The sequence below is a fragment of the Rhinatrema bivittatum genome, chromosome 1 (assembly GCF_901001135.1).
Source record: "Rhinatrema bivittatum chromosome 1, aRhiBiv1.1, whole genome shotgun sequence".
In the NCBI taxonomy this organism is placed as follows: Eukaryota; Metazoa; Chordata; class Amphibia; order Gymnophiona; family Rhinatrematidae; genus Rhinatrema; species Rhinatrema bivittatum.
In genome coordinates this window covers 537,702,825-537,728,804 of record NC_042615.1, presented here as the reverse complement: position 1 = coordinate 537,728,804, position 25,980 = coordinate 537,702,825, and the positions used below count along the sequence as shown (strand labels likewise).

The following is a 25,980-nucleotide window of genomic DNA, read 5'->3' as shown; positions in this document are numbered from 1 at the left end:
TCCATGGAGCTTCTCCTTCATCCATGGAGTTCCACTGCTTCCATTCATGGTCCATCTTGCTGCTCCTGTCCGGAAGACTTCATGTTCCATGTCTTCTTGTTCCTGATGACTCCGTCCGACACTCCAGGTTTCATTCCCCGTCAGATCGTCCTTGTGGTATGTTCCAGCCCTTGGCTTCCCTTCTCATAAGCCTCGGGGTTCCTTGTCCGTACCTAGATGTCTCAGACATCCCTGACACCCAGTCTTGCTGCCATATCCCAGACTCTACACCTTGGGCATCTTTCTGTCACTCTGCCTTGCTTACATACCCTGGACTCTACACATTGAGGTGTTCTTGCCATTATGGGTGGCTGCTTTGCATCTCTCATGGTGCTTCATGCCACTCTTTGTGCTGCTTTGCCTCTCTGTCAATAACTGGCGTTATTTTCTGACACCTTTGCTGTTTTGTTCCTCCTTCAAGGTGCAGAGAAGGGCAACCAAAATGATAAAGGGAATGTAACGATGAGGAAAGGCTAAAGAAATTAGATCCCTTCAGCTTGGAGAAGAGATGACTGAAGGGAAACATGATAGAGGTCTATAAAATAATGAGTGGAGTAGAACAAGTATACGTGAATTGGTTGTTTACTCTTTCAAAAAGTACAAAGACACCATGAAGTTACTAAGGTGTACATTTAAAACTAATAAGAGAAAATATGTTTTTACTCAATGCAAAATTAAGCTATGGAGTTTGTTGCTAGAGGAAGTGGTGAACTCTATTAATGTAGCTTCATTTAAAAAAGGTGTGGCTAAGTTCCTGGAGGAAAAATCCATAAACCATTATTAAGATGGAGTTGCAGAAATCCACTGCTTATCCCTGGGATAAGCAGCATGGAATATATCTACCCTTTGGGATCCTGCCAGGTATTTGACCTGTACTAGCCACTGTTGGAAACAGGATACTGGGCTTGATGGACCTTTGAGCTGACCCAGTATGGCAATCTTCATTTCTATGTTCATGATGGCTTAGGATGTTCATGTCACTCTGAGAGCTTTTTTGCCCCTCTTGTGCTACCTTTGGGGGTTCATGCCACTGTTATTGGTGCCTTTTTTTGAAGCCTTGGGGTAGTCTTGCCATTCTTGATGCTTCTTTATCATCTGACAGTACCTTGTAGAACTCGTGCCACTGCTGGTAACCTTTTGCCTTAGGCTATTCATGCATTTTTTGGTGCCACTTTTCCCACAGTCTTAGTACCTTGGAGTTCTCTTCCCTTCTTCTGATGTCTACCCACTAGTTTCACTAGAACTAATTAGAAAATTCCAACAAAATTTTTTTTTTGTTTGAAATGAACCAAACGAATGGAGGTGATCTATGAAACATACAAACCAAAATTAACATTTTGTTTCTGCATATCCCAATAACATACCAGGCAGACTATGAGGATAGGACGAAATTGATTACAACATCTAATGATAACATGCAGAGAAGACTGAAATAATCTAAACATCAGGATTTAGAAATGATTTTAAAACCAAAGACAAGTGTCTATGGAAGTTATGCTGAGCAGTAAAAAAAAGCAGGTTGGACATTGCTTTATTGATTTACACCAACTAAAGAGGACAACAGCTTCTGGGCCCATCATATGACCCGTAAGCAGCGGTCATTGCTGAAAGGAGAATGGCAAAGCATCTGCTATGAGCAAAGCTAGGTTACTGTTGTGGCATCCCAATGACACAAAGATCAGTTGGCCTATTGAATACTCTTGGCCTTTCACTACTGACTACATGAAATCTGACAGTCTTTTAAAACTAGGTGCCAAGATATTTTTGATCCACTGAATTTAAACCAACCATAAATGCTGAAATATCCAGGTCCTACCCAGTCCGCTTGGACTGGAACAACACTGGATTACACTGGTGGCTTGATAGGACACCAGATAAAAGGTTAAACAAAGTTTAATAATACATTTTAAAAAATTCTTCTGATGCACAATGTATTACCGAAAGATAAACAATATTATTTTTAGTGTTTACCATTTACCTACCATGCAGCTGAGAAGGATAAAAATAGAAAAAAGCAGACGGCAGTAACTGATCCAAAGCCGACTGCAGTCGCCCACGACAGAGTTGGCGATAAACCTGAAAGAAAATGTCAACAATTATTATTCTGGACAGGTATCAAGTGGTGCAGCTCTCAGTTCCATAATTTAGCAGACAAAGTTGAAAAAGGTAGAACACTGACGGAAAAACCCTTGTATTGGATTTATTTTATATCATGCAGCTGTGCAGAGTGCCAGCCACATGGCAACAAATCAGAGATTGACGAACAAGAGTGTAGTTACTTAACAAATATCCGGCATTTCTATTGGGCAACTAGCTTTTTGGATATTCTACAGCCTCAAGGTCTTTTCTTTTTCTGTTTTATGACCTTTAGCCTTACATGTCAAATTATTATGGCCATAAAGCAATATGGCTGCAAAACAAGCTTTATGCCCATATTATTTCATCGGCGTAAAACATGGTACCAACCAGTGCCATTTTTAAAAAGGATCAAGCAGAGCAGGAGTGACTGGGGGAACACTTCTGCCCCTTTCAGCCTTCCCGCACCACTATGGAAGGGGTAAAAGGGGTGGCTGGGGCATTTGTTTTTTCTGTTTAATGTTATTTCTGTTCAGCAAATGAACCAAGCCAAAATAAACATTAAGCTAATCAAATCCCCCAAAACACTCCCCAACCAAAATGAAAATCTTGCCTTTGCACATCCCTATTGCATTTGGCACCACATTCTCAGAGAGGTTTCATATCCTGCTTTAAAATGTACTTGCAATGAAAAAAGCAGTGAAAACACAGGGCAGAAGATGGACAGGAAGCAGGCAGATATGAGCCTGGTCTTTTGAAGAACAGACTGAGAAAGAGAGAAGGTTTAGATGCCCAGCAGATCCATGGCCCTCAGGGTTGACCAGGGTAGGAGACAAGAATAGAAAGGATCAGTGAGAGGAGGAGACAGAAACAGAGAACAAAACAGCAAGAGAGAATCAGAGAAAAAGAAGGTAAGGGTGTCAAAGTAATACAGGAAGGAAAAAACTGAAAGAGTCTAGCAGGAAGAGAATTCCTTGGCATATATGAGCATGATGTACAGGACACAGAAGGCCAGAGTTAAGTTCCAGGAAAATCACCATGGAAGATACTTTCCTGGCCTAATGCTGAAATGGAACATCTTTGGGCAAAAGATGATATTTTCTACAAATTCAAAAAAGAGGGGGAAAAAAAGCATCTAGAGAAAAAACAAAATTTGCAAAATGCATTATGGAACTTTCGCTCCTTTGTTCAAATTGTACTGGATATCAAAGAAATTAATTAAATCCAAAGAAAACCTTCCCAAACAAAGCCAGTCTCAAACTGTTAGTATGTTTATGTTATCACTGTCCTTAAGAAGATCAGGGAGCATACAGCTGGCCACTATCCTAGAGTAAAACAAGCCCTACAATCTATGCAATTTGATAAATAAGCTGAGGCCAATATTTAAAAAAAGAAACCAAACAAACAAAAAAAGGATAACTGACCCGGCTAAAGTTAGCCAGATAAATTGTCTGGGATATTCATCGGGATAAACATTCTGTTGAGTATTGAAAACATTATCTGGGAACACATTCCTGGATAACTTTGAAACCTAACCTGCTGTCTTTGAATATTGCTGGTTAGATTTCAAAGTTATCCAGAAAAGTGTTCACTGATAACTTGACTTTACCAAGTATATTCAAAAGAGAGCTGGTTAAGCAACATTATGGGGAAAAAAATTCAAGTGACAGGGACTCCTGGCCCAATCACTCACCCCCCACCCCAGCGAAAACAAGGCCGGCCCACAATCCCCTCTCCCACCCCCCATGCTGCACCAAAAATTTAAGAATTGTTGGGCACCTATAAACTGAAAAGCTTCCCTCCCCACTCCCCCCTCCCCCCCCACCCACAATGCCAAAAATCAATAAATAAGATAAGCCAAAGTTCCCATCAGAAGTGCAGTAGAGCACCTTTCCCCTCCCCCCAACCCATTACCCCACTCCGATCCTTCTGCCACACCCCAGCTGATCTGAGTCCATGAGCTATGCTGGAGAGGCACCAGCGTCAACAGAAGCGGGTTACAACTCTGCTTTCCTGCCAGCTGGGCTGGGTCAAATTGGGCAGGGCTGTGGGAGAAGGGGAGAGAGTGTGATGCTAGCACTGGGGGGGGGGGGCATTGGGAAAGTCCACCCCATGATGGAAGAGGGGCCCCGGTTGCTAGATCCTTGCGGCCTCAGGCACGACTGAGAGAGTTCCTCCCAAGCCCCGAGGTGAGGTGAGCAGGCAGCAGTGGGAGCAGTCGGGATTGGCACCAGGCAGAAAGAGTACTAACAAACAGCTTTTATGCTTGCAGTTTTGAACTTGTGCCGGCAGCCAGCCCTGCCAGATAAGCTACAGCTAGGCTGGCAAATGCACTTCCTGTGCGGAACTCCTAAAATGAAGGCGATGACTGAGGTGAAGGGTGCAGCAAAGGCACAGGCAAGAATGGAAATTTGGACTTCATTAACCACATTATGATAACACTTTTGGATGTTGTACTGAAGAGTTATGGAGTGTAGGTAAAATCCATTTGAAGGCGTCATCATGCCAAGTCAGAAAGTCTGAGCTATTGCTTCCTTCCATTCCCTGACAAATAAACACGTTGAGACCCACACACCAGAGGCTCTCACACACATGCGCACAGACACCCAGCCAACACAATAAAATACTTTTCAAACCTTTTACATATGGTTCCTTTCATCTCTTTTTATTGTGTTTTCTCATCCCATTTCATTTTCCCTCTCCTTCCTTGCATTTCCTATTACTGTATTTTAAGTCCTCCATCGTTTTGTCACTCTTTAATTTTTCTCACTCTCCCATATTCACACTGCCTCCATATCTCTGTTGTTCTCCCTGTCTTTCCTTTCCCTGATCTTTTCCATTTGTCTCCATCTCGCCCCACTCTCTTCAAACCTTCTCCTCCAGTTCTCTTGCTTCCTACTATCTCCCCATCACTCCCAACTATCCCTATTCCAGGGGTAGATAACTTCCAGTCCTCATGGACATCAAACTGCTCGGGTTTTCAGGATAACCTTAAGGAATGTGCATGAGATAGGTCTGCATACAGCCGAAGCAGTGTGCATGCAAATCTATTTCATGCATATTCATTAGGGATATCCTGAAAATCGAAGCAGATTGGTGTCCATGGTGACCTGGAATTGCCTGCCACCCCCCCCCCCCCCTATATCTTGTGTCTTCCACCCCCTTCTTGCTGTATCTTCTCCCTATATCACCCCAAGATTCAGTCTGGTATCTTTCTTTAGTGTCGCCCCATCGACCAGTTGAATCTTTCCCTTATGTATCCACATCTCTCCTAGCAGTCTCTCACCTTACTATTTTCTTATCCCTCCTCCCAATGAGTTTCTCTCCTCTCCCTGTCCCCTCCCACATTATCCGCTTCTGTCCCTCATTCTCTACTTCTCAACTACCAACTGTGCTTTCCCCTCTTCTATGTATGCTCCTGTCTCTCTTCTCTCTCATACAAGCTGCAGCTTTTCTTTTGCACTGTGCAGGCTAATCATTGGCTTTCTCCTCTTGGGATCTACAGGTATAGAGGGAATGGGCAATATGTGAGATAATGTCTGTACTCCTCATCCCACTACCTATCAAGATCCACTCTCAAAATTATAATTCAGAGATCACTTTTTTTCTATGACCTTTGACCCACAGCAGAATTCAGTGAGAACTCAATTACAACCCACAAGTAGTTCTTTGATTGCACTTTTCTCCTAGTCAGAAATGTCAGAACAGTGAAAAACAAAAAAATAAAGAAGAAGAAAAAGGCCAATTCTGGCTCAGGAGTGACAATCATAGCTCTCATGAGAGAGAGGTGTGTTTTAATAGTGTATGTAGAACCCCAACGGGTTCCCTACTGAAATATAGCTTAGTAGCCCCACTTGGAAGATAGAGTAGTTTTAGAGGAACACACCGTTTATTATACAGAACCCTCTTGTGAGGTTGCTGTAGTGGTGGATGCCTGCTCCTATACAGGGGCAATTCCCTTTGTGGATTGTTAATTGGATATCAGACAGGAAATTGCGTTTTCTGCTGAGCTCCTGATTTTGGAGTTGAGAAAAAATCCTAGGCCCCAACGCTGTGGGTCTGAATTAGAAGAAGCACTGAAAGACTTCCTCTTTTGAGGAGGACAGACTTATTTATTCTGGACTTTCCAGCCTAAGACTGGATGAATCAAGCCCATAATGATGTCTATATATTGCACAGTTCACCAAATTCAATTCCATGATATTAATGTCTTGTATGCTCAAAAACACTTATGCTACTAAAAGAAAAAGTTCAAAATAAAGGGCCATAAAACTGTCCATGCTTATCATCATAATAGCATTTAGTAACATTCAGGAGATCCTCAATTGCTTTTCATATTTAAAAGGCAAGAAGTGTTTTGCTCCAGCCCCTCCCCATCAGGCAGCTGGCAGGGAAGAGGAGAGGAGGGGGTGAACCTGGAGCAGACAGAACACAGAACAAGCCACTCTGCTCGCTAATCCAGTGGACCACGTAAACTGCCACACAGGCTGCAGGAAATATTTTTTTCCCATTGACAGAGGCTACACTGGAACGCGCTGGGAGCGGGTAAGTGCCTATCTCACTCCTTGCAGGGTTTCCATGGCTCGGGGGGGGGGGGGGGTGCAAGCAAGGTGTGTGTGTGTGTGTGTGGGGGGGGGGTTAGACATGACACAACCAAATCTTATGAGTGTGGGGGGAAGGGGGAAGAGACAAGAGGCAAAAGGTTTTCTTTCTGTTTGTTTCGGAGAAGGGATTCGGGGGGGGGGGGGATGGAGTAGACGAAACTACATTTACAGAAGAAAATATATGGGAGGAGCTAGGCAAACTGAAAGTGGACAAGGGCATGAAAGAGCTCAGAGATGTGCAGGCGGATCCACTGAAGGACCTGTTCAGTAGATCCCTGGAAACGGGAGTGGTGCCACAGGCTTGGTGAAGAGCAGTGGTGGTCCCACTTTACAAGAATAGTAGCAGAGAGGAGGCTGGAAACTACAGGCCAGTTAGCCTCACCTCAATGATGGGAAAATTAATGGAGACTGCCGAAGGAAAGGATAGTGAACTATCTTCAATCCGGTGGGTTGCTGGAGCTGAGGCAGCATGGATTCACCAGGAGAAGGTCCTGTCAGACAAATCTGATTGATTTTTTTCTGGATCAAGAAGAGCACTCAATGTGATCTACTTGGATTGCAGCAAAGCTTTTTTTTACGGTCCCACATAGGAGGCTTGTGAATAAAATGAGAAGCTTGAGAATGAGAGCAGAGGTGATGGCATGGATTACAAACTGGTTAACTAATAGGAAACAGCATGTAATGGTAAATGGAATCTACTTTGAAGAGAGAACCTTGTTAAGTGGAGTGCCAAAGGGATTGGTGTTGGGACCAGTTCTGTTCAATATCTTTGTGAGTGACATTGCGGAAAGGATAGAAGGTATAGTTTGTCTATTTGTGGATGATACTAAGATCTCCAACAGAGTGGACATGCCTGAAGGAGTAGAGAAAATGAAAAGAGATTTAAGAAAGCTTGAAGAATGGGATTCAATACCAAGAAGTGCAGAGTCATGCATTTGGGGTGCAGTAATCCAAAAGAACTATATGTGTTGGGGGGTGAAAGACTGATGTGCACGGACCAAGAGAGGATCTTGGGGTAATAGTATCTGGAGATCTGAAGATGGCAAAGCAACGTGACAAGGCAATAGCTAAAGCCAGAAGAATGCTGGACTACATATTGAGAGGAATAACCATGAAAAAGGAGGTGATAATACCCTTGTATAGGTCCTTAGTGAGGCATCTCTTAGAGTACTGTGTTCAGTTCTGGAGTCCGTATCTCAAAAGAGATAGGGACAGGATGAAGGCGGTCCAGAGACGGTGACCAAAATGGTATGGGGTCTGTATAGGAAGACATATGAGGAGAGGCTGAAGGAAGTGCAGGGGTGATATGATATAGACCTTCAAATACCTTAAATGTTTTAATGACCTTTTCTGTTGGAAAGAAAACAATAGAACTAGGGGTCACAAACTGAAACTCCAGGGCGGATGACTCAGAATCAACGTCAGGAAATATTTCTTCATGGAGAGAGTGGTGGATACCTGGAATGCCCGTCCGGAGTAGGTAGTGAAGATGAAAACAATCAAACAATTCAAAGGAGCATGGGATAAACACTGTGGATCTCTAAAGGCTAAAGGACGGAAATGAGAAAAGCATGCAGAGTGGTAACTTGCTGGTGCGGTGATTACTAACCTTAACAGAAGGCATGGAGATCACTAATCCTTAACCAATATGCCTTGATGATTCTAATGCAACTGCAACATTGCTCCCCACTTTAACGGCAGGGGAAAAGGGGAATAGGATACAGACAACAACCAAGAGGGCCTGACTTCTACAGTCTGGGTAGTGATATGCAGACATAAGGGAAAAAGCACAGGACTGCTTCCATAGCCAAGTCCATAAACAAAGCTTGTTAATCAACCCTGTCTGATTTTTATTTATTTATTTAAAGGATTTATATACCGGAGGTTCCTGTATAATATACATATCACCCCGGTTTACAATGAACAGTAAATATCGCTTCAAGTTAGAGGCTTACAATGAACAATTTTTCAAGAAAGCTCATCACCCAGTAAAAAATCTTGCGAGCTGCAATTTTTATGGTTATCATAAGGTTTGGGGAGAACTCACAGGGCGACAGTTACTACCCTTAAGAGAAACATGGGAGTAACCTGCACAGAGTGGCAGTTACTACCTTAAGAAGCTTGCTGGGCAGACTGGATGGACCATTTGGTCCTTTTCTGCCATAATTTCTATTTTCTATGTTTGTATGTAAATAGCTTTTAAATATTGATCTCGCTGTTGTCATACTTTTATTCTGCAGTTTCCTTATTTGCTGTTATTCTGCTAACTGCCTGCACATTCTGCTATATTTAGTGCAGCTGGTTCTAAAGGATTAACCTCAGATTTGGAAGCATGGGTTCCTGGATGTTATTCCTTGTGGTTTTCAGTCAGCTCTGGTTAGCACTGGCGAGGGCTGTTTGATTCAACAGCTAATCTGGCAGTCTCTGCAGAATTATCCTTATTTTACCTATCTGTTTCTGTGGCCCAGATTACACTGGTCAATATTATCTCCAGTTTATACACAGTAAAACTCAATTTACTTGTTTGACCTGTTAATAAAGTTTTGGAATTGAAGAAGCTGCCTTCTCTGTCTACGAGTAAAGACCGAGGTAAGCTATCTGTTAAGCTGCACATAGGAAATGTGTAGCAGAGACAGAATAAAAGCAACTCAGCTCAAACTTAGAAACACAAAACCCAATTAAAAACAACACATTCCAAAACTATATAGAAATTTGCCGTACCAAAACACCACTATTTCCCAGGACTCAAACAGCAAAAATCCTACCTATGAAAGGCAGCAATGTGCACATTAAGCTAGGCACTAGGAGACCAATATGCTTCCTACTAGAAAAGCAGAAGTCAGACTGCCACAGATCCCTTCACAGAAACTAAATACTAATAAAATACCTCACTTCTGTCATATATGCAAAAGGACTCTCACCTAACATAGAATAAGGGACCACAAATTTAGAATTAGAAATATGTTAACAGAAACTGAACTGGAAACACCAAGAAGCCAGACTCTGCATGCAGTGCAACACTAGAGAAAGAGAGAAATGTACTTTTCTATTGTGCAAACTTCAAAGACATCAGAGTGGCACATTTCCCAAAGCTGTCATATTCCAATCAATAAACTTAAAATGTTTCTACCTTTGTTATCAGAGCATTTTCTTTTTCCTAATCAGGTTGGCCCTGGTCATTTCTTTCTATGTTCAGTGCCTTCTTCTCCTCCATTTTTATTTTCTAGTCTCCTTTCTCCTCCCATTTGCTTCACTTTCTCCTCTACTTCTGTCTGACATTTATCTTTTCCTTCCATCTCATTTCTTTGCTTCTCTGCTAACTCAAAGCTAACTTTCACCCCATTTCTCTCTCTCCAATTCTCTCTGCTACACTTTTCACTTCCTAATTCTCCCTTCCACTGCCCCTTCTCATCCCTCTGATTCTATTGTCCTTATCCCTAAGCTGTGCCTCCATTCTAGCTCTTTCAACCACTGCCAGCCCCAAGCTGAGTCTCTCCAGCCATCACCCTTCAAGCTCTTCAATATCCATCTCTTTCCTCTCTCTCTCTCCTTGCCATTTGTTTTGCATCATTTCTCATCTCTTATCTCCATTGCCCTCTCCAGTCCTCACAATCTCCCTGAGGTCCATATGCATTAGGCCTGTTAGTGGACAAGTTATCCGGCTAAAGTTAGCTGGATAACGTGCCCCATATATTCAGCGGGATACACTGAATGCACCAGCCTAAAGTTTTCTGGCTACATATAGCCGGATAGCTTAAAAAAAAAAACCTAACCAGCTTTGTTTGAATATAGATGGGTAGATTTTTAGTTATCTGGCCTTGTGCGGCCGGACAACATGCTACTTATCCAGATATCTTTAAAGATATCCAACTAAATTGCCCTGCTATCACTAAACAAAATAAAGAAAAGGATCAGCGGGCCAATCTCCTCCCTCCCCTCCCCCCAAAGGGTAATACAAATGGCCTGTCAGGCTGGGCTATCCTAACACCCCCCCCCCCCCCCCCCAAACCTTCTTAAAGACTTGCAAAGTGCCCAGCACTGTATGCCAGCCTCCACCCCGATTTTAACTTAAAAACATGATTGGCCTGCCACCCCCTTCCCCTCCCCACCTACTTTCAACAGTAAGGTTACACTTCCAGTGCTGCTTCTATCAGAGCAGCGCTGGAGGCGGCGGGAGCAGCACAGAGAGTCCCGGGGGGGGGGGATGGAGAGGCAGGCAGCTATAATTTAAATGGATATGTGGCTTAATATGCTACATTTGCCATTTAAATGGATACCTTTTGAGTTGTCCATATAAATGGCTTTTGAATATTGACCTCAATATGTTTATATCTATCACCTACCTCGAACTTATCTCAAAATTTCATCCCCTTTCCTAGCTATTTTTCTCCTCTCTCACACCTCCTCTCCATTTCCCTGTCCTCGCTCATTCCTCAGTCTCCTGATCCCCCAAATATTTCACCCACTTCCTAGTCCCACAATTCTACCCTCTGTACTCACCCCATCCCCAACCCTCATCAACTTTTTTCTGCCTCTCTGCCCCTCACCAGGTCAGTCTACTTCTCTTTCGTTTACCTTCTTCTCTGGCTCCAGCCATTTCTTCTGCATGCTGGGTCCCTCTTCATCTTCTTATCCCTAATCCCCTCTAGAGTTCCTTCCATTCCCACATCTTCACTCGTTCTATCTCTGTCCCTCATTCCTTCATAGATTTGGTCTGCCCCACCCTGACCCTCTCCCCCTACGAGGACGTGCTTCCCTTCTAGCTGCAAGCACAAACACATATGCATTGCTGTGCAATAAAACAGGGCCACAGCATTACTTGAGCTTTCAATCTTTCTTCCACCCAAATGTGGTCCTCTCTGTTCCATCAGTCTCAGTTCTGTCCACTCCTCTTTCCTTCCATTTGTGGTCCTTTCTCTCTCTTTCCTTCCCCATCTCTATCCTGGATTTTTTCTCCCACTTCATGGCTCCATCCAGAGTCCTCTTACCCTGTCCCCACCACACAATGTCCAGTCTCCCTTTCCCCCCTATTACTCCATAAAAGGTAAGTCTCTCATTCCATGCCAATTCCTGGTACTATCTCTCCCACCCCCCTGCGTCTGTATCCCCAGTTCTTCTCTGGGGATACAGACGCAGGGGGGTATCAGCACTCAATAGTGAGTGAGCTTCCTTTACCACAAGGGAACAGTCCCATGGTGGAGCTGCAAGATCCCATAATCTCATGGCTCGTAGCATGGCAGAAGAAGCTGGGGTTCTGTTAAGCGCCACTCCTCTTGCCAGCCATATACATGGGTGCCTATGACCATTTGGGCTACCCGGCATGCCAGTTGATCAGCCCAATGGGAAATGTTGGCAGTACCCAATGCATCCCTCATTTTAAGGTACCCCGGACGACTACTAAGCTCACTCTACCCCAAGGCCAACCCTGCTCCTGAACATCTCTTATGAATTATCAGAGGCCACATTCAGCTGCACATATTACAGTAATCCTCTGGTGCAGAAAGCAGAAGACAGACACAAAGGATTGATTCCATTCCCTTCAAACATGAATCATTAGGCGGAAGTGTGAATAAATCAAGCATTTCTCAAAGCATAAAGTGTTAAACTGTCAGTTATGGTTGCCATTGTGCTATGTCAAGCCATTCAAGTTGCCACAGCTATGCCTGACTTCAGAAGGGCCTGATGGGAACTTGCCAATAGACTGCATGCAGCAATTCTGACACTTCCTGAGGTAGGCACAGGATTGCGTTACATCGTACACCCAACCAACTGCACAATCACAAATCTGCATAAATGGCAGCACTGCATGAAAAAGTTAAATAGAAAAATAAAGATCTGGTATCAAAATTTAATCCAACATATTGCCCAGAAATGTTTAACTAAATAAAAATTTTCATAAGAAATTTCTGTTTCACTTATCCTTGTACATTTTCTCCGGTTTCACAAAATATAATTAAGCAAAGCAGGAATATCTGTTGTACAGTGCACCCACAGTAACCTTAGACATAACTCATTCTGCTTACCTTTTATCTGTGCCCAACTTACACAAGTCTGTGCTCTGACCTAAATAGAAAAACAAGACCAGTCAAGATCATTATTTGCCCAATATTCACCATACAAAACTACTCTGTAAAAAAAAGAAAGAAAGAAAGCTTTCACATATGAAAGACAGGAAATGATTTATTCTGTTTTCACAACCAGTGGTGAAGGTACATTCACTCTAAACTCACTGCTGCTTGTAGTCACCCTTGAAGGAGACTTAATCCCACCTAGGGAAGTATTTCACCTTTGTTATTCCAGGAATACCTAACGCTTGCCATATTTAATCCTGGATTACTTCCACATACCCTTGGCAGCCGGAGCACTTCCTCTCCCCTACGAGGACGTGCGTCCCTTCTAGCTGCAAGCACAAACACATATGCATTGCTGTGCAATAAAACAGGGCCACAGCATTACTTGAAACAAACATAGGGAAAGTAATATTCAAAGGCACAGCCGTGGCCCATGAAAATGGCTCGTTATAAAACGGTTTACAAGAAATTGTACATCAAATGCTTGTATGTATTAGAAAAATTTGATTAAGAGTAAAAAGACCTCAGAAATGCATTGATGCGTCGCCATACACAAAGGTGGTAGAGGCATATGCTCGTTTGCAATCGCCAGTCTGAAAGAACCTCCATCCAACCTATTCATTTTTGAAAAAACTTTCACTTATAAAAAAAACTGCCATGCCCTTAGCGCAGATTTCTTATATTTCTTCTGCTCACCAAGGACTGCTCGAGGTTTTTAATATATTTTATAATTTTTTAAATTTTCTTTTTCCTTTTTTTCTTTAAAACCTTGCTTGGTGCAAGGTTGTTATGAGGCAAGCCGATTGGTATAATCTGTTGTGAAACAAACAAATCTTCAGAATGAGGTTTCCCCCCTTCTTTGAGAATCGTTGCTGCTTTTTGCAAAAAACACAGAATGCCGCAACTTGTCTTATATGAGATTTACTTTCTTATATAATTAATCACTATTTCTTTATGTGATAAACAAGAGAATGACATGATTTGTCTTATAAGAAGTACAGCAAGTTTTGAGGCAAAATTGCTCTTCTCTTCTGTCACTGCTTCTTTAGTGGACCCCAAGATAACCTTTGGCGGACATCAAGAAAATGGAGGGTGGCCAGCGTTTTGCAATTGCGCTTCAGGGTGAAATAGCATTATACTTGTTCAAACTGTGTTAACATTCTGTCGGAGCAAACTGCTCAAAGTGGAAATCTGGTGTGAAACAGAGCAGTTTGCTCCACAAGTAGACACCTTTGATTTCCAGTCACCCTGAGACTGACATGGATTAAGGGGAATGGGGTGCACAAACTTTCTCCTCTCATATAGATATATATATATATATATATATATATATACACACACACTCATATGCTCACACACACACTGATGCTCCCTCTCTCACACACATGTTTGCACACACACACACACACACTGACACTCCTCTATTCACATGCTCACACACACACACATATACTCCTTCACTGATGCGCCCTCTCTCACATACTCACATATACACACACAGGCTCCCTCTCACACATACATGCTCACAATCACACAGACACTCCCGCTCACACACATGCCCACACGCACACACACAGGCGCCCCTCTCACTCACATGCTTGCACACACACACACACACACACACACACACACGTCTCCTCTTTCACACACATGCTCACACACACACACACACACACACACACACACACACACACACACACGTCTCCTCTTTCACACACATGCTCACACAGACACAGATGATCCCTCTTTCACACACATGCTCACACAAACACACTCCCCCTCACATACACTCACATGCTCACACACACACAAATGCTCCCTCACACATATGCTTACACACCCACACAACTGACACTCCCTCTCAGACACATGCTCACACACACAGATATACTCTCCCTATTTCACATACATGCTCGCACACATACATGCTCCCTCTCTCACACACATACAAGTTCCATCTCTTACATACATGCTCACACACACAGTCTTCATCTCTCAAACACATGTTCACACACACAGGCTCCCTTTTCTCTTTCAACACACAGGCTCCCTCTCTCACACACACATCCTCAGCATCTCCAGCTCTTCTTTGGTTGGGATCCATAGGCAGCCCTGGACCCTCCTCTTCACTTTGTCCACATGGCAGGTTGAGAACTGCCAGCTGGCTGCAGGCTCTCTCTCATCATGACTTCTGGCAGATTGGGGTCTATCAGGTGGCCTTGCAGCCTCCTCGGAACTTCAGCCACTGGCAGGTTGGGGTCCACCACATGACCCTGCCTTCTTCTTGGATCTTTAGCTACTAGTAGGTCAGGGTCTGCTGGGAGACCCTGCAGCCTCCTCGGATCTTCACTTGTTGGATCTTCCATGATGAAGGGGCTGGAGGGAGGCAACCAGCATGGCAGAGAAATGGCGAGTTTTCAGTGCCCTATTGGTTGGTGCCAGATGATTGCCCACTTGGCCCACCCCTTAATCCGGCCCTGCATATTTGCTGACTTTCTTGATGTGGCCTGTTACAATATTACTCTCTATGAGTACAATTGTTTTTTAACTATTTATAATCAAGTATTTGACATATAACCAGAAACACAATTTGGCGCTACCTTTGCCCTGTCATATGACAGGGCAAAGGTAGCGCCGGCGCCATTTTCTATCAATGCGCTTGACGCCTGAGAGTGGAAGATCACAATGGGACCCCCCCACTGGACCCCAGGTAATTTAATACATTTTGGGGGGGTTCGGGAGGGTGGGGGATTTATTTTAAAGGGTCAGGGTGGGTTTTAGGGATGTTTTAGTTTGCCGGTTTTCCCGCCCTCCCCCTTCCCCTCCCCCTTCCCCCGATTTACGATTTTTGACGATAAATCGGGGGAATTCCTATTAAATATCGCCTCTAATGATTTTTGACGATTTAAAATATATCGGACGATATTTTAAATCGTCAAAAAAACGATTCACATCCCTAGTATTTGAGGTGGAGGATCTGCCCTTCATAATGCCTGTTTGGTCACTCTGTACCAAAGCAGGCAAAAAGGAGCTTTAAGTGCAATTGCAGCACCTCAGTGAGAATTTTTGATGTCTGAATTCAATAGGGATATGGGACTATATGAACAATCCATTTCATCCCACCTTTTTTATGAATCAAAGAAATGACAGCAATTGCTATGTCTACCGATGAGGCTGCCCAGGCCCTGTCGTATGGAATAAATACAGAAGGAAGGGTGCCAGTGAAATCCATCTGGACCAGGGTTCTATGCTGCAGGCAGGGTTTTCTTCACATTTTGAATCTCAGACAACCTTACAGGATCAGCAAGGTTGTCTATCTGTGCATCCTGAAGGTATTTATTTATTTATTTATTTATTTATTTATTTAAATTCTTTTAATATACCGATTCTCAAGACGAGGTCTTATCGTACCGGTTTACAATGAACTAGGGGTAACCAGTTAACAAAGAAAGCAAAAAAGTTACATTAAAACAGGGAAAGTTGAACTAGGCTGTTAGAAGAGGATAGGTTAAACAATTTCTAACTGGAGAGAATGGCATATAAGCAGGAGAGATTGCTTACAAGGTAGTAATTATATACAAATTTACATTGTGTCTACGAATTAGTCAAATTTTATCAAAGTGCAATAAGGCGAAAAAACAGTTCCTTTGCGTTGCGGAAAGGGACGCAACCGTATGTGACTGTGTGGGTGACCCTGAGGCTTCTTCATGGGTATGCTTGGGCGAACAGCCAAGTTTTTAATTTTTTTCTGAAAGTGATATGGCAATGTTCCTGGCGGAGATCTGGCGGTAGAGAGTTCTAGTGATGTGGCCTGGCAGTTGAAATTGCTCGTTTTTGAATAGTGTTGTGCAGAACGGATTTTTTGGGGGGAACCTGGATGGAATCTCTGTATGCAGATCTGGTGGGTCTTGCAGAGGAATGTGGTTTGAGAGGTATAGTATTGTTTTATGTCTGAAAGATGGAATCTCTGTATGCAGATCTGGTGGGTCTTGCAGAGGAATGTGGTTTGAGAGGTATAGTATTGTTTTATGTCTGAAATAGGCCTAGTGTCCGGTCAAGAAAAGAGTTCAGAGAAGCAATTCACAAATGCCTTCTCAAATTCAAGAGGTTCACTAACAGTGTTACCCAACTTATTTTTAACCCTTAATATAGCAAATCTCCTTGCTCAACTGCTAATAGCCCTAGCTAAAAGTCCCATTGCTTGCTCCCATGTTCATAAAGTTTAGAATATTTCAGGGCCTTTTCAATATTAATAACTCCAAGGTCTTCAGCTCTTATGTGCTCTTTTCTAGCAAACCCAATGTGTGAGTTGAGCAGTCTTTTTTGTGCTGGCTCTCATGTTCTTTAATCCCGCACAACAGCATTTCAATTCTCTGTTTATGCTTTCTGTTCTTATAACTCACATATGAAATTATCCTATCTCTGAAATAAGCTTTTTATTATTATTTATTTATAGGTTTATTAAATTTACAACAAAGCAAAAGCTTTGTTCAGAAACACACATTGCTAAGGTTTAATTAATAACAATTAACACCTAGTTATGCATTAGTCCACATTATGGGGAGATTAAGATGCCACTAAAAAGAAACTAGCAGCAATTAAATAATTACAGATCACAATTATGATTCATGTCAGAGTACAAGTCAAGTTACATTCTGTTGATTTTCTCTATTTTGTAAAAAAAAACCTTCTAGTTGCACAGGATCACAAAATGCATATCTATTTCCTTGGAATTTAATTAAACATGTACATGGAAACTTCAGAAGAAACACTGCCCCAAGGGCAAGTACTCTCTGCTACTTCAAAAGAAAATTTCTGTGTCTCTAAGCTGGGTCTCTCTTACAACATCTGGAAAAACTGCAATTTTACGCTCTAGAAAAGGCACATCTTTGAGCCTAAAAAAAGAGTCTTAGTGTCATATGTTTATCATCTTCAGATTAACAAGAGTACCTCTATCATTAATGATGTACTGAGACAGTTCTATTTCTGAAATAATTAAACTTTTATTCAATGGCTCAGTTCTATCTATATTTTGGGAAACCATATTATCAGAAGGAAAAGGTAAATAATATACTTTAGAAAAAACTGATATATGTTCTTTAGGAATGTTCAAAAATTCTAAATAAATTTTTGTACCATCTCCAAAGGTGGAATTAAGGAACATCTTGGAAATTTTAAGAATCTCAAATTTAAATTGTTACCCAATTTTTCAATTTTTTGTGAAAGAACCTTATTTTCATTAATCTAAGATATCCGAGATTCATGTATGGTAGAACACCTAGCAGAAATCTCAATTAATTTGTCAGAATGTTCCTTCAAAGTCACAGTGTTCTGCTACTTAGGAAGATAAATTTCCAAGGGATGTGAGTACAGAATCTATATGAGAAGACAGTGAGTTTTCAGGACGAGTAATTGCTGACCAAACCATGTCAATCGTTACAGCAGAAGGTGGAACACTGTTGACACGTGATCTTAAGGGTGAACAAAATTGAGGCAATATCTTTTCTATTCCTGGAATTTCCCCCACTGGAGCTGAAACAGGTGTAGAGATTCGCATCAACCCAGTATCCCCTTGTGATCAGAAAATGTTATATCCGATGGCTGTAGCAGTTAAGGACCTTCTTGACTCAACAACTCAAGTGGATTGAGAGGAGTGGAGGAAAAACCTCCGTACTGAATTTTACACTGAAAATTGAACATCTCTACAGTGGGTAGAGAAGAAGGATTGGGCACTGAAGGTTCAATGGGGAAAGCTTGAAGATATCCTCTCCTCTTTTTCCCCCGTTCTTAGGGAAGGAAACTTGTGGGAAACACCAAAATTTCCTCTAAGGGGCGCGCCCCCTAGGTGCGCGGCTTTGGTGTGCTGGAGGCAGCACATCGAAGGGCATGGGCTTTTGAAGGGAATGGAGTCTCCTTCCAATGTTGTCCTCTGCCTCGGAGAAAGCTGTGGTGATATATTTGGTGTTAATGTGACTTCTATGTTCTCTTAATCTGATCTTGACTTGTCTGCTAGTACGTCCGATATATATCAGAGGACAAGAACATTGTATTATGTAAATCACATTGGTAGATGTACAATTGGTTATACTTCTTTTTTTATATATTTTTCCCGTGGTGGGATGTTGCCAATAGAGGCCAGTGATAGCTTGAGCACACATGTCGCATCCATCGCATTTGTTATGGGACCCTATGGTTCTGTCATCTCTTCTCAAATTAGATGTTGCATGTACTACCCGATCACGAAAATTTTTACCTCTCTTGTAAGAAATTAATGGTAAATCTGAGAAAATATTTTTATGTAGCTGTAAAACATGCCAATGTTGTCTAATACTTGTTGCAATTAAATGGGACTTGTCAGAATGTTGTAAAACGCAGACTTCTGTTGAAAGCTGTTGTTAGGTCTGATATTCTAATAATGCTGAACGGGGCGAATATTTTGCCCGCGAGCCTCCCAGCCCGATGCCCACCCTCCTTCTACACATGTTTGTGCTATCTCCCCCCTTGGAGGTCGCCACAAGCTGGCCCAAACCTTTTAAATTTGAAAAGTTTAAAAGTTTCATCTGACAATCATCAGCATGGGCCACCACACTCCCTCCCCATTAAAAATACTTTAATTGTTCCTCCTCTGTCCCCCCTCCCCTGGTCATCCCCTCTCCCCCATCCACCTGTTAACCTCCAAAACTGGTTCCTCTGTGCTGGGATCGCTGTTCTCAGCAATCCCGGCCACTTGTAGCGTAACGTCATCTATTTCCTACGCAACGCTGAAAGCATACAGTTTAGCATAAAAATATGCTTCCAGCTCAGGAGTTAAAGTGCCACATAGTATTAGAAGAAAACAACAAAATGGGGCACTGCAGAGCCAGTGCACACCTTCTGCACTCGAGTGTCACATGCAGCTGTTTCTGCTGCTTCTCTCCCAGGTCTCTGTACATTAAGAAAATAATTCTGCTGCTGCCTGATGCAGTGTAGTCAAGGAAGTATAGGGGATAATTGAGGTTGGGAGTGCACTGAGGGGGGACAGTTGAGGTCAGTGGGCAGTGAGAGGGATGACTGAAGTAGGAATGGACTTCCCTCTGGAGAGACCTGCTCTCAGTCCTGAGAAACCACGGTGCTAAGCACTCTGGGCATGTGCAAGCTCCCTTTTTGCTTTAAAAAAAAAAAAAAAAAAGAGTCTATTTTATCATTACAAAGACTGCTGCTCCACCATCAGGGCAACCACAGTAATAACAGCTTTGTGCCTGAGAAAGTGGGATGTTATGGGACAAAGTTTAACAAAGAGGATCATGTGCCCTTTTTATGATCTCACTGCTGAGTCAAGCGGGCAATGATTGCAGACCATGAGCCGTCCCCAGCGACCCCAATGATCTAAATCAAACTGCTGCAACAGACTCTCTCACGGGAAAGTCACACTGCGCACAACTGACTGACTGCGCTATCTCGGGGCACAGCTCACATGCTCGAGAAATGCACTGTGCAATGAAAAAAAAAAAAGCAAAGCCTTCTTAGGAGGAAGACTTTTGCCAGGAAGGAAACTAGCGTATTTAAAATAGGGTAAGATCTTTAATTGAAAATAAGGATTTTTCCTGATGTGGCTAAAGCCACTCAGAGGAAATGAAGATTATTTCTTCAGTTGAGGCCTAAAGTAGGAGAACCTGGAGCCTTTAATACACTACAATCTAGCTGGATAAGTGCCCCAGTATTCAAAAAGTTGTCATGTAGCCAGATAGCCTGTGAGTTATCCAGCTAAATGCCTTTGAATAATGGTCTCTAAAAGGTTAATAGAATTACTGTGTTAGATTTTGTAACACCCTCCGTTCCCTCTAACTGTGACCAATCTGCTATTTAGAGAGCCCAAATGCATTTCTTTTTTTTTTTTGTCAAAATACTTTTTACTAACAGGGAAAAGCATCACACATGTACATGTGAAAGTCAGTAGAGTAATAAAGGATAACAGCAACATAGTCTGTACTACAAGAAAAAAACTGACAGCAGGCAGAACTCCCGCAGTTGGTGCCGATCCCTGGCATTTATAATGTTTTAAAGCCCCCCCCCCCGCATCCCTCCCCCCGCCCAATCCGTACCACGGCAGCCCGCTAGTATGAATTCACTGTCATACCTCACACATACCTCATTCATACTCTACCCTTCCCCTTCTCCCCATGCCATTTAAGTAAATTGCAGCAGAACAAGAGAGGGAAATGCAGCTAGGTAACATGAGCCGCCAGCCCAGGAAAACCAGAGTGAGATTGAAAAGGTTGCCAGACCCCCCCTTACTCTGAAGGTGCTTAACAGGTCCATATCCAGACACAGGCCCGGCTAGCAAAGTTAGCCAGATAAACGTACCTGGCTAACTTTGGAGATATATTCAATAGTGAAATTGCACTATTGAATGTAGCCGGCTATCTTAAAGTTAGCTGGCTAACTATAGCTGCTTAACTTTAGGACAACTCTTTAGCTCGACCAGACCTGGCTGGCTAACGTATTTGGCTAACTCTGAATATCGGAGTTATCTGGCTATCTTACCAGCTCACTCAACTCCTCCTGATTATGCCCTGGAATGCTCCTAACTCCCACCAGCTAAATTCTAGCAGATTATCTTATTAACCAGCCAGAATTTAGCTGGATAAGTGCCCAAATATTCATTTAGCTGGCTAAATGCTTTTGAATATGAACCGCTAAATGACTATTGAATAGATGAGTCAGAGACTCAGGTAGGGCATTTGTATGTCACAAACCCCTTGACTACTACTACGGTAGTAACCTGTACTGAAACATCACTTTGTAAAAAAAAAAAAAAAAAAAAAAAAAGATGGCAAAATCCTAAATTACAGAACTTTGACTGAAGAACTCTTACATTGCAGAATTTTGATTGAGAGGGGGATTTGTGGGAGAAATGTACTGAAAAACAGTGCTAGGAAACAAACAGATTCTCACCCTGACTAACAAGGCGAGTCAGAACCCTTGGGTGTCTAGTTCTCAGACAACAGGAGAAAAGAGTGCAGACAAGCAAAATGTATGCAATGCCCCCATGACTGCTTACCTCGCAGGACCAACCTAGCAGGTGGCTCAGCCTAGAGAAGAAGGTGTTAGTGGGTGGGATTTCCCTCCCTTCACCCCAGGAAAACAAATAGGATTGTGAACAAGGCTGGCAGTATTTACAAATATCCACAGGTTTATTAAACTATATAATTATATACACTTTTACATGACTATTTATATCTCTAATAGGATATCAAGCAGCACACTTGTCCACTCATGGTTATTAGTCTCAGGCCATGCAACTATATACATTTCTACAAGATAGAAAGGACATTTAATGTTTGGCTATTTGGGGTTGTTGATCCCTACAGTATACCACCATACAGAATAGGAGGGATCTCTTGCGTTCCCACTTAAGTATTATTATTATCTTTCCTCTTTATCCCAAGTATCACCCATGTGAAAAGATACAACTTGGCTGGTGGACAGTGCTGATCTGGGGGGTTCCATTGTATCTAAACCACTGCCATCTCCTTTGTGCTACTTCACTCCGCTGACAGGTCTGTGCCCTCTTTAGCGGACTTGACTCTGCCTCCCGGTCCAACACTGGGGTCCCCACCCTCCTGGGGGACCCTACTCTGCCTCCTGGTTCATCACTGGGATCCCCTTCCTTGTGGAGAACCCAGGGTCACCTCCCAATCTGCTGCCTGGGGGTCCCCTTCCTGCTGTGGGATCTGGGGTCATCTCCCGATCCATTGTTAGGATCGGCTTCCTCCTGGGGAACCCAACTCTACCTCAGGAACTGCCTGTCCTTAGGTACTTCTTCCTTGGTAGTAAGGTTTCCCCTTATGTGGGTTTATAGCTCCACTAGGCTCATAGCTTACTTAGTGCTAACTGATGCAGGCCTTCAGCAATCTCAGCTTTTAGTGATTCTAGTTCAGCTAAGCTCATGAATAGTCATTTCCTGTTCCCCAGCCTGGAGGAATCACCTCCTCTCAGCCAAAAGGTTGAGACCCAGGCAGGACTATGGAAAGAGACTATGTGCAAGTGTAGCGACCGTCGCTGCTCGACATCTCCTCTCCGCCCTCCTTACCTCCTTGGCGACTCCCTCTTGCTCAAGTGGAAGGTTAGCTGCCACGGTGTCATTCTGCCGACTCCTCCCAGCATCCCCAGAGCAGCTCGACACTGCAATCCGCCATGATTCACAAGAGCCTAAGGGTGCGCGCACGGCGCGGCCCCAACTGATGTACCAGCAGTGGCGCGAACCTCTGAGGCGTCCCCCTGAGATGACGTCATCCGTACCAGATATATAAGATCTCAGAAATCACTAACTAATCGAGTTAGCAAAGGAAGGAGTTGGACCAAGGAGTTGGACCAGTTTCGCACTCTCCTAGCTACTCTGCCTCCTCGGACTTACCAGGGGTACCTGCTCCTCGGGGGCCTCGCTCTCTCTTTGTTTTTCAGGTCACAGTCAGGAACCGGTACTCGCTCCTCGAGGGCCCATGTTCCCGGACTGGTTGCTGAATACTTATTCTGCCTGGAAGTCATCGCTGCCTACTACACCAGTGAGTTACCATCTCTCTCTCAGAGCTTTCCCTGGAACCAGGTACTCGCTCCTCAAGGGCCTATACATTCCAACACCTGGACTACTTCTAGAGACTATTGTGTGAGTGTTACCATCAAGGTTCTGTTCCTGAACTCTGCATACCCTGCCTACTCACTATATTCAGTTTCTCTACAGCTCAGTTATCCAGGATCGCTGTTCCAGTACCTGAGGGACTACAGCCCTGCCGGGCACTTCCAGCTCACTACTGCCACCTCTGGTGGTTCAATAGACTGTTTAATAAAAGAACTAGTGTGTGTCTGTCCCCATACTCTGAGCCTAACCGGTGGTCCCTCTCGGGATCTTCCCCCAGGGGCGTGTTCATCTGCTACCAGCCCAAGGATCCACCCACAACTACCTCAAACACCAACAGATTGCTAACTCCATGGATCCAGCACAACTTAATGCCTTGCAGGCCATACCAGGCCTGGCCCAGCGCATTGTGGAGCAGCAAGATGCCTTGGAGAAACTTACTTCAGCGTTTCATCAGCTACACACACAGAAGGTTCAAGGCACGGCTTCGAACCAAGAAGGTCTGTTACCGGAGGTAACTTTAAAAACTGCTGTACCACTGGCGGCTCCAATTCGCTTTTCTGGTGAAATTCAGAAGGCCCGGGGCTTCTTAAACCAGTGCTGCATGCACTTTGCCTTATAGCCAACTTTATTTCCTACGGCTCTTTCCAAGACTACCTACATCCTTTCATACCTGGATGGTAGGGCCTTGTCTTGGGCATCTACCTTGAGGGAGCACAAGGACCCCATTTTGCAGGACATAGAAGGATTTATGGACTTGTTTAAATCCATTTTTAATGACCCTGCTCAAACTGCTGTAGCTGGTTCTGCTTTGGTGGAATTGAAGCAAGGCAGCAGATCATTGGCTGAATTTGCCATTGAGTTCAAAACTCTTGCGGCAGAACTTCGCTGGGACCCCAAATGTCTCAAGACACTCTTTTGCAGAGGCCTGGATACCCATTTAAAAGACGAGCTGGCTGCTCGCGAAACACCTGACTTGCTGGACGAATTAGTAGCCTTGGCTGCTCGGATTGATCACAGGCTCCGGGACAAGGTGAAGGAACTCCAGCCTAAGATGATACCGGGGTTAAAACAGGCTAGTTCTATATCCGCACCTCGGATGGTTCCAGTAATTCTTGCTGCTGATAAAGAGGAACCGATGCAACTTGGTCATGAACATTTATCTTCCAAAGGAAGAAATCTTCGGAAAAAGCACAGCCTTTGCATGTACAGTGGTCAGTCCGACCATAATGTCTCTACATGCCCCATTTGTCTAGAAAACGGATGGGCCCAAGTCCTGCAGGAGGACTGTTCTTAGGCCATACCGCACCCACTCCTCCGCTTTCTCTTCCAGTCTCTTTGACTCACGGACCGGTCACGGTTCAGACTCCTGCCCCGATGGACTCAGGGGCAGAAGGCAACTTCATTCTCAGACATCTAGTAGAAGACGTGAGGAGTCCCTCCATCAAGCTGGAAGATCCACTACTGTGTCATCTTTTGAAGTGGTCTATGGACATTCCCCAACACCGCCACTTCCACTGAAGCTCAGTGACGTCCCAGCAGCTCAATCCACTGCTGCTGACATACTTATACTCAGCGAATTTTCTTCCAAACCTCAAGATCCACTTGTCATCAATGCAGAAGACAACTTAGAATTCATGGTCGAAGAGGTCCTGGATGTTCGTAAAAGAGGCAATACTTTTGAATACCTTCTGAAGTGGAAGGTTTCAGCCCCAAAGAAGATCTTGGTAGCCTCAAGCCTATATCCTGGACAAGGAGATGCTTCATCAGTTCCACCTTGTGCATCCTTCAAGATCCAAGTCTGGTACCCAAAGAGGAAATCACCCTTTGAAGGGGGGTACTGTTGCGACTGTCGCTGCTCAACGTCTCCTCTCCACCCTCCTTACCTCCTTGGCAACTCCCTCTTGCTTAAGTGGAAGGTTGGCTGCCGCGGCGTCATTCTGCCGACTCCTCCCGGCGTCCCCGGAGCAGCTCGACACTGCAATCCGCCATGATTCACAAGAGCTTAAGGGCGCGCGCACGGCGCAGCCCCGACTGATGTACCAGCAGTGGCGCGAACCTCAGGGCGTCCCCCTGAGATGACATCATCCGTACCGGATATACAAGGTCTCAGAAATCGCTAACTAATCGAGTTAGCAAAGGAAGGAGTTGGACCAAGGAGTTGGACCAGTTTCACACTCTCCTAGCTACTCTGCCTCCTTGGACTTACCAGGGGTACTCGCTCCTCGAGGGCCCATGTTCCCGGACTGGTTGCTGAATACTTAGTCTGCCTGGAAGTCATCGCTGCCTACTACACTAGTGAGTTACCATCTCTCTCTCTCTCAGAGCTTTCCCTGGAACCAGGTACTCGCTCCTCTAGGGCAGACTGGCTAAACACAGCCTTACGAGTACACGTTCCACAAAGAAACCTCCGCTCAGCAAACAAAGCACTACTAACAATCCCTTCAATAAAGTCAGCAAAATTAACCCAAGTGAGAGAAAGGGCTTTATCATTGGCTGGGCCCATACTATGGAACACGATGCCACCCGAACTCAGATTACAGAATAATCTCAAAACTTTTAAGAAAAATCTAAA

General features: G+C 43.8%; 1 protein-coding gene across 3 annotated transcripts in view; it reads right to left on the bottom strand.

Moving 5' to 3' along the window:
- Positions 1–25,980, bottom strand: part of SUSD1 (sushi domain containing 1) — a 222,483-nt gene that overhangs the window by 43,224 nt on the left and 153,279 nt on the right. For all 3 annotated transcript variants that reach the window (XM_029614451.1, XM_029614437.1, XM_029614445.1), the window contains 2 exons: positions 12,743–12,782; positions 2,022–2,115 (listed from right to left, as the gene is read on the bottom strand). In XM_029614451.1, the coding sequence (XP_029470311.1) occupies positions 2,022–2,115; positions 12,743–12,782 (134 nt within the window). The remainder of the gene's footprint in view (positions 1–2,021; positions 2,116–12,742; positions 12,783–25,980) is intronic.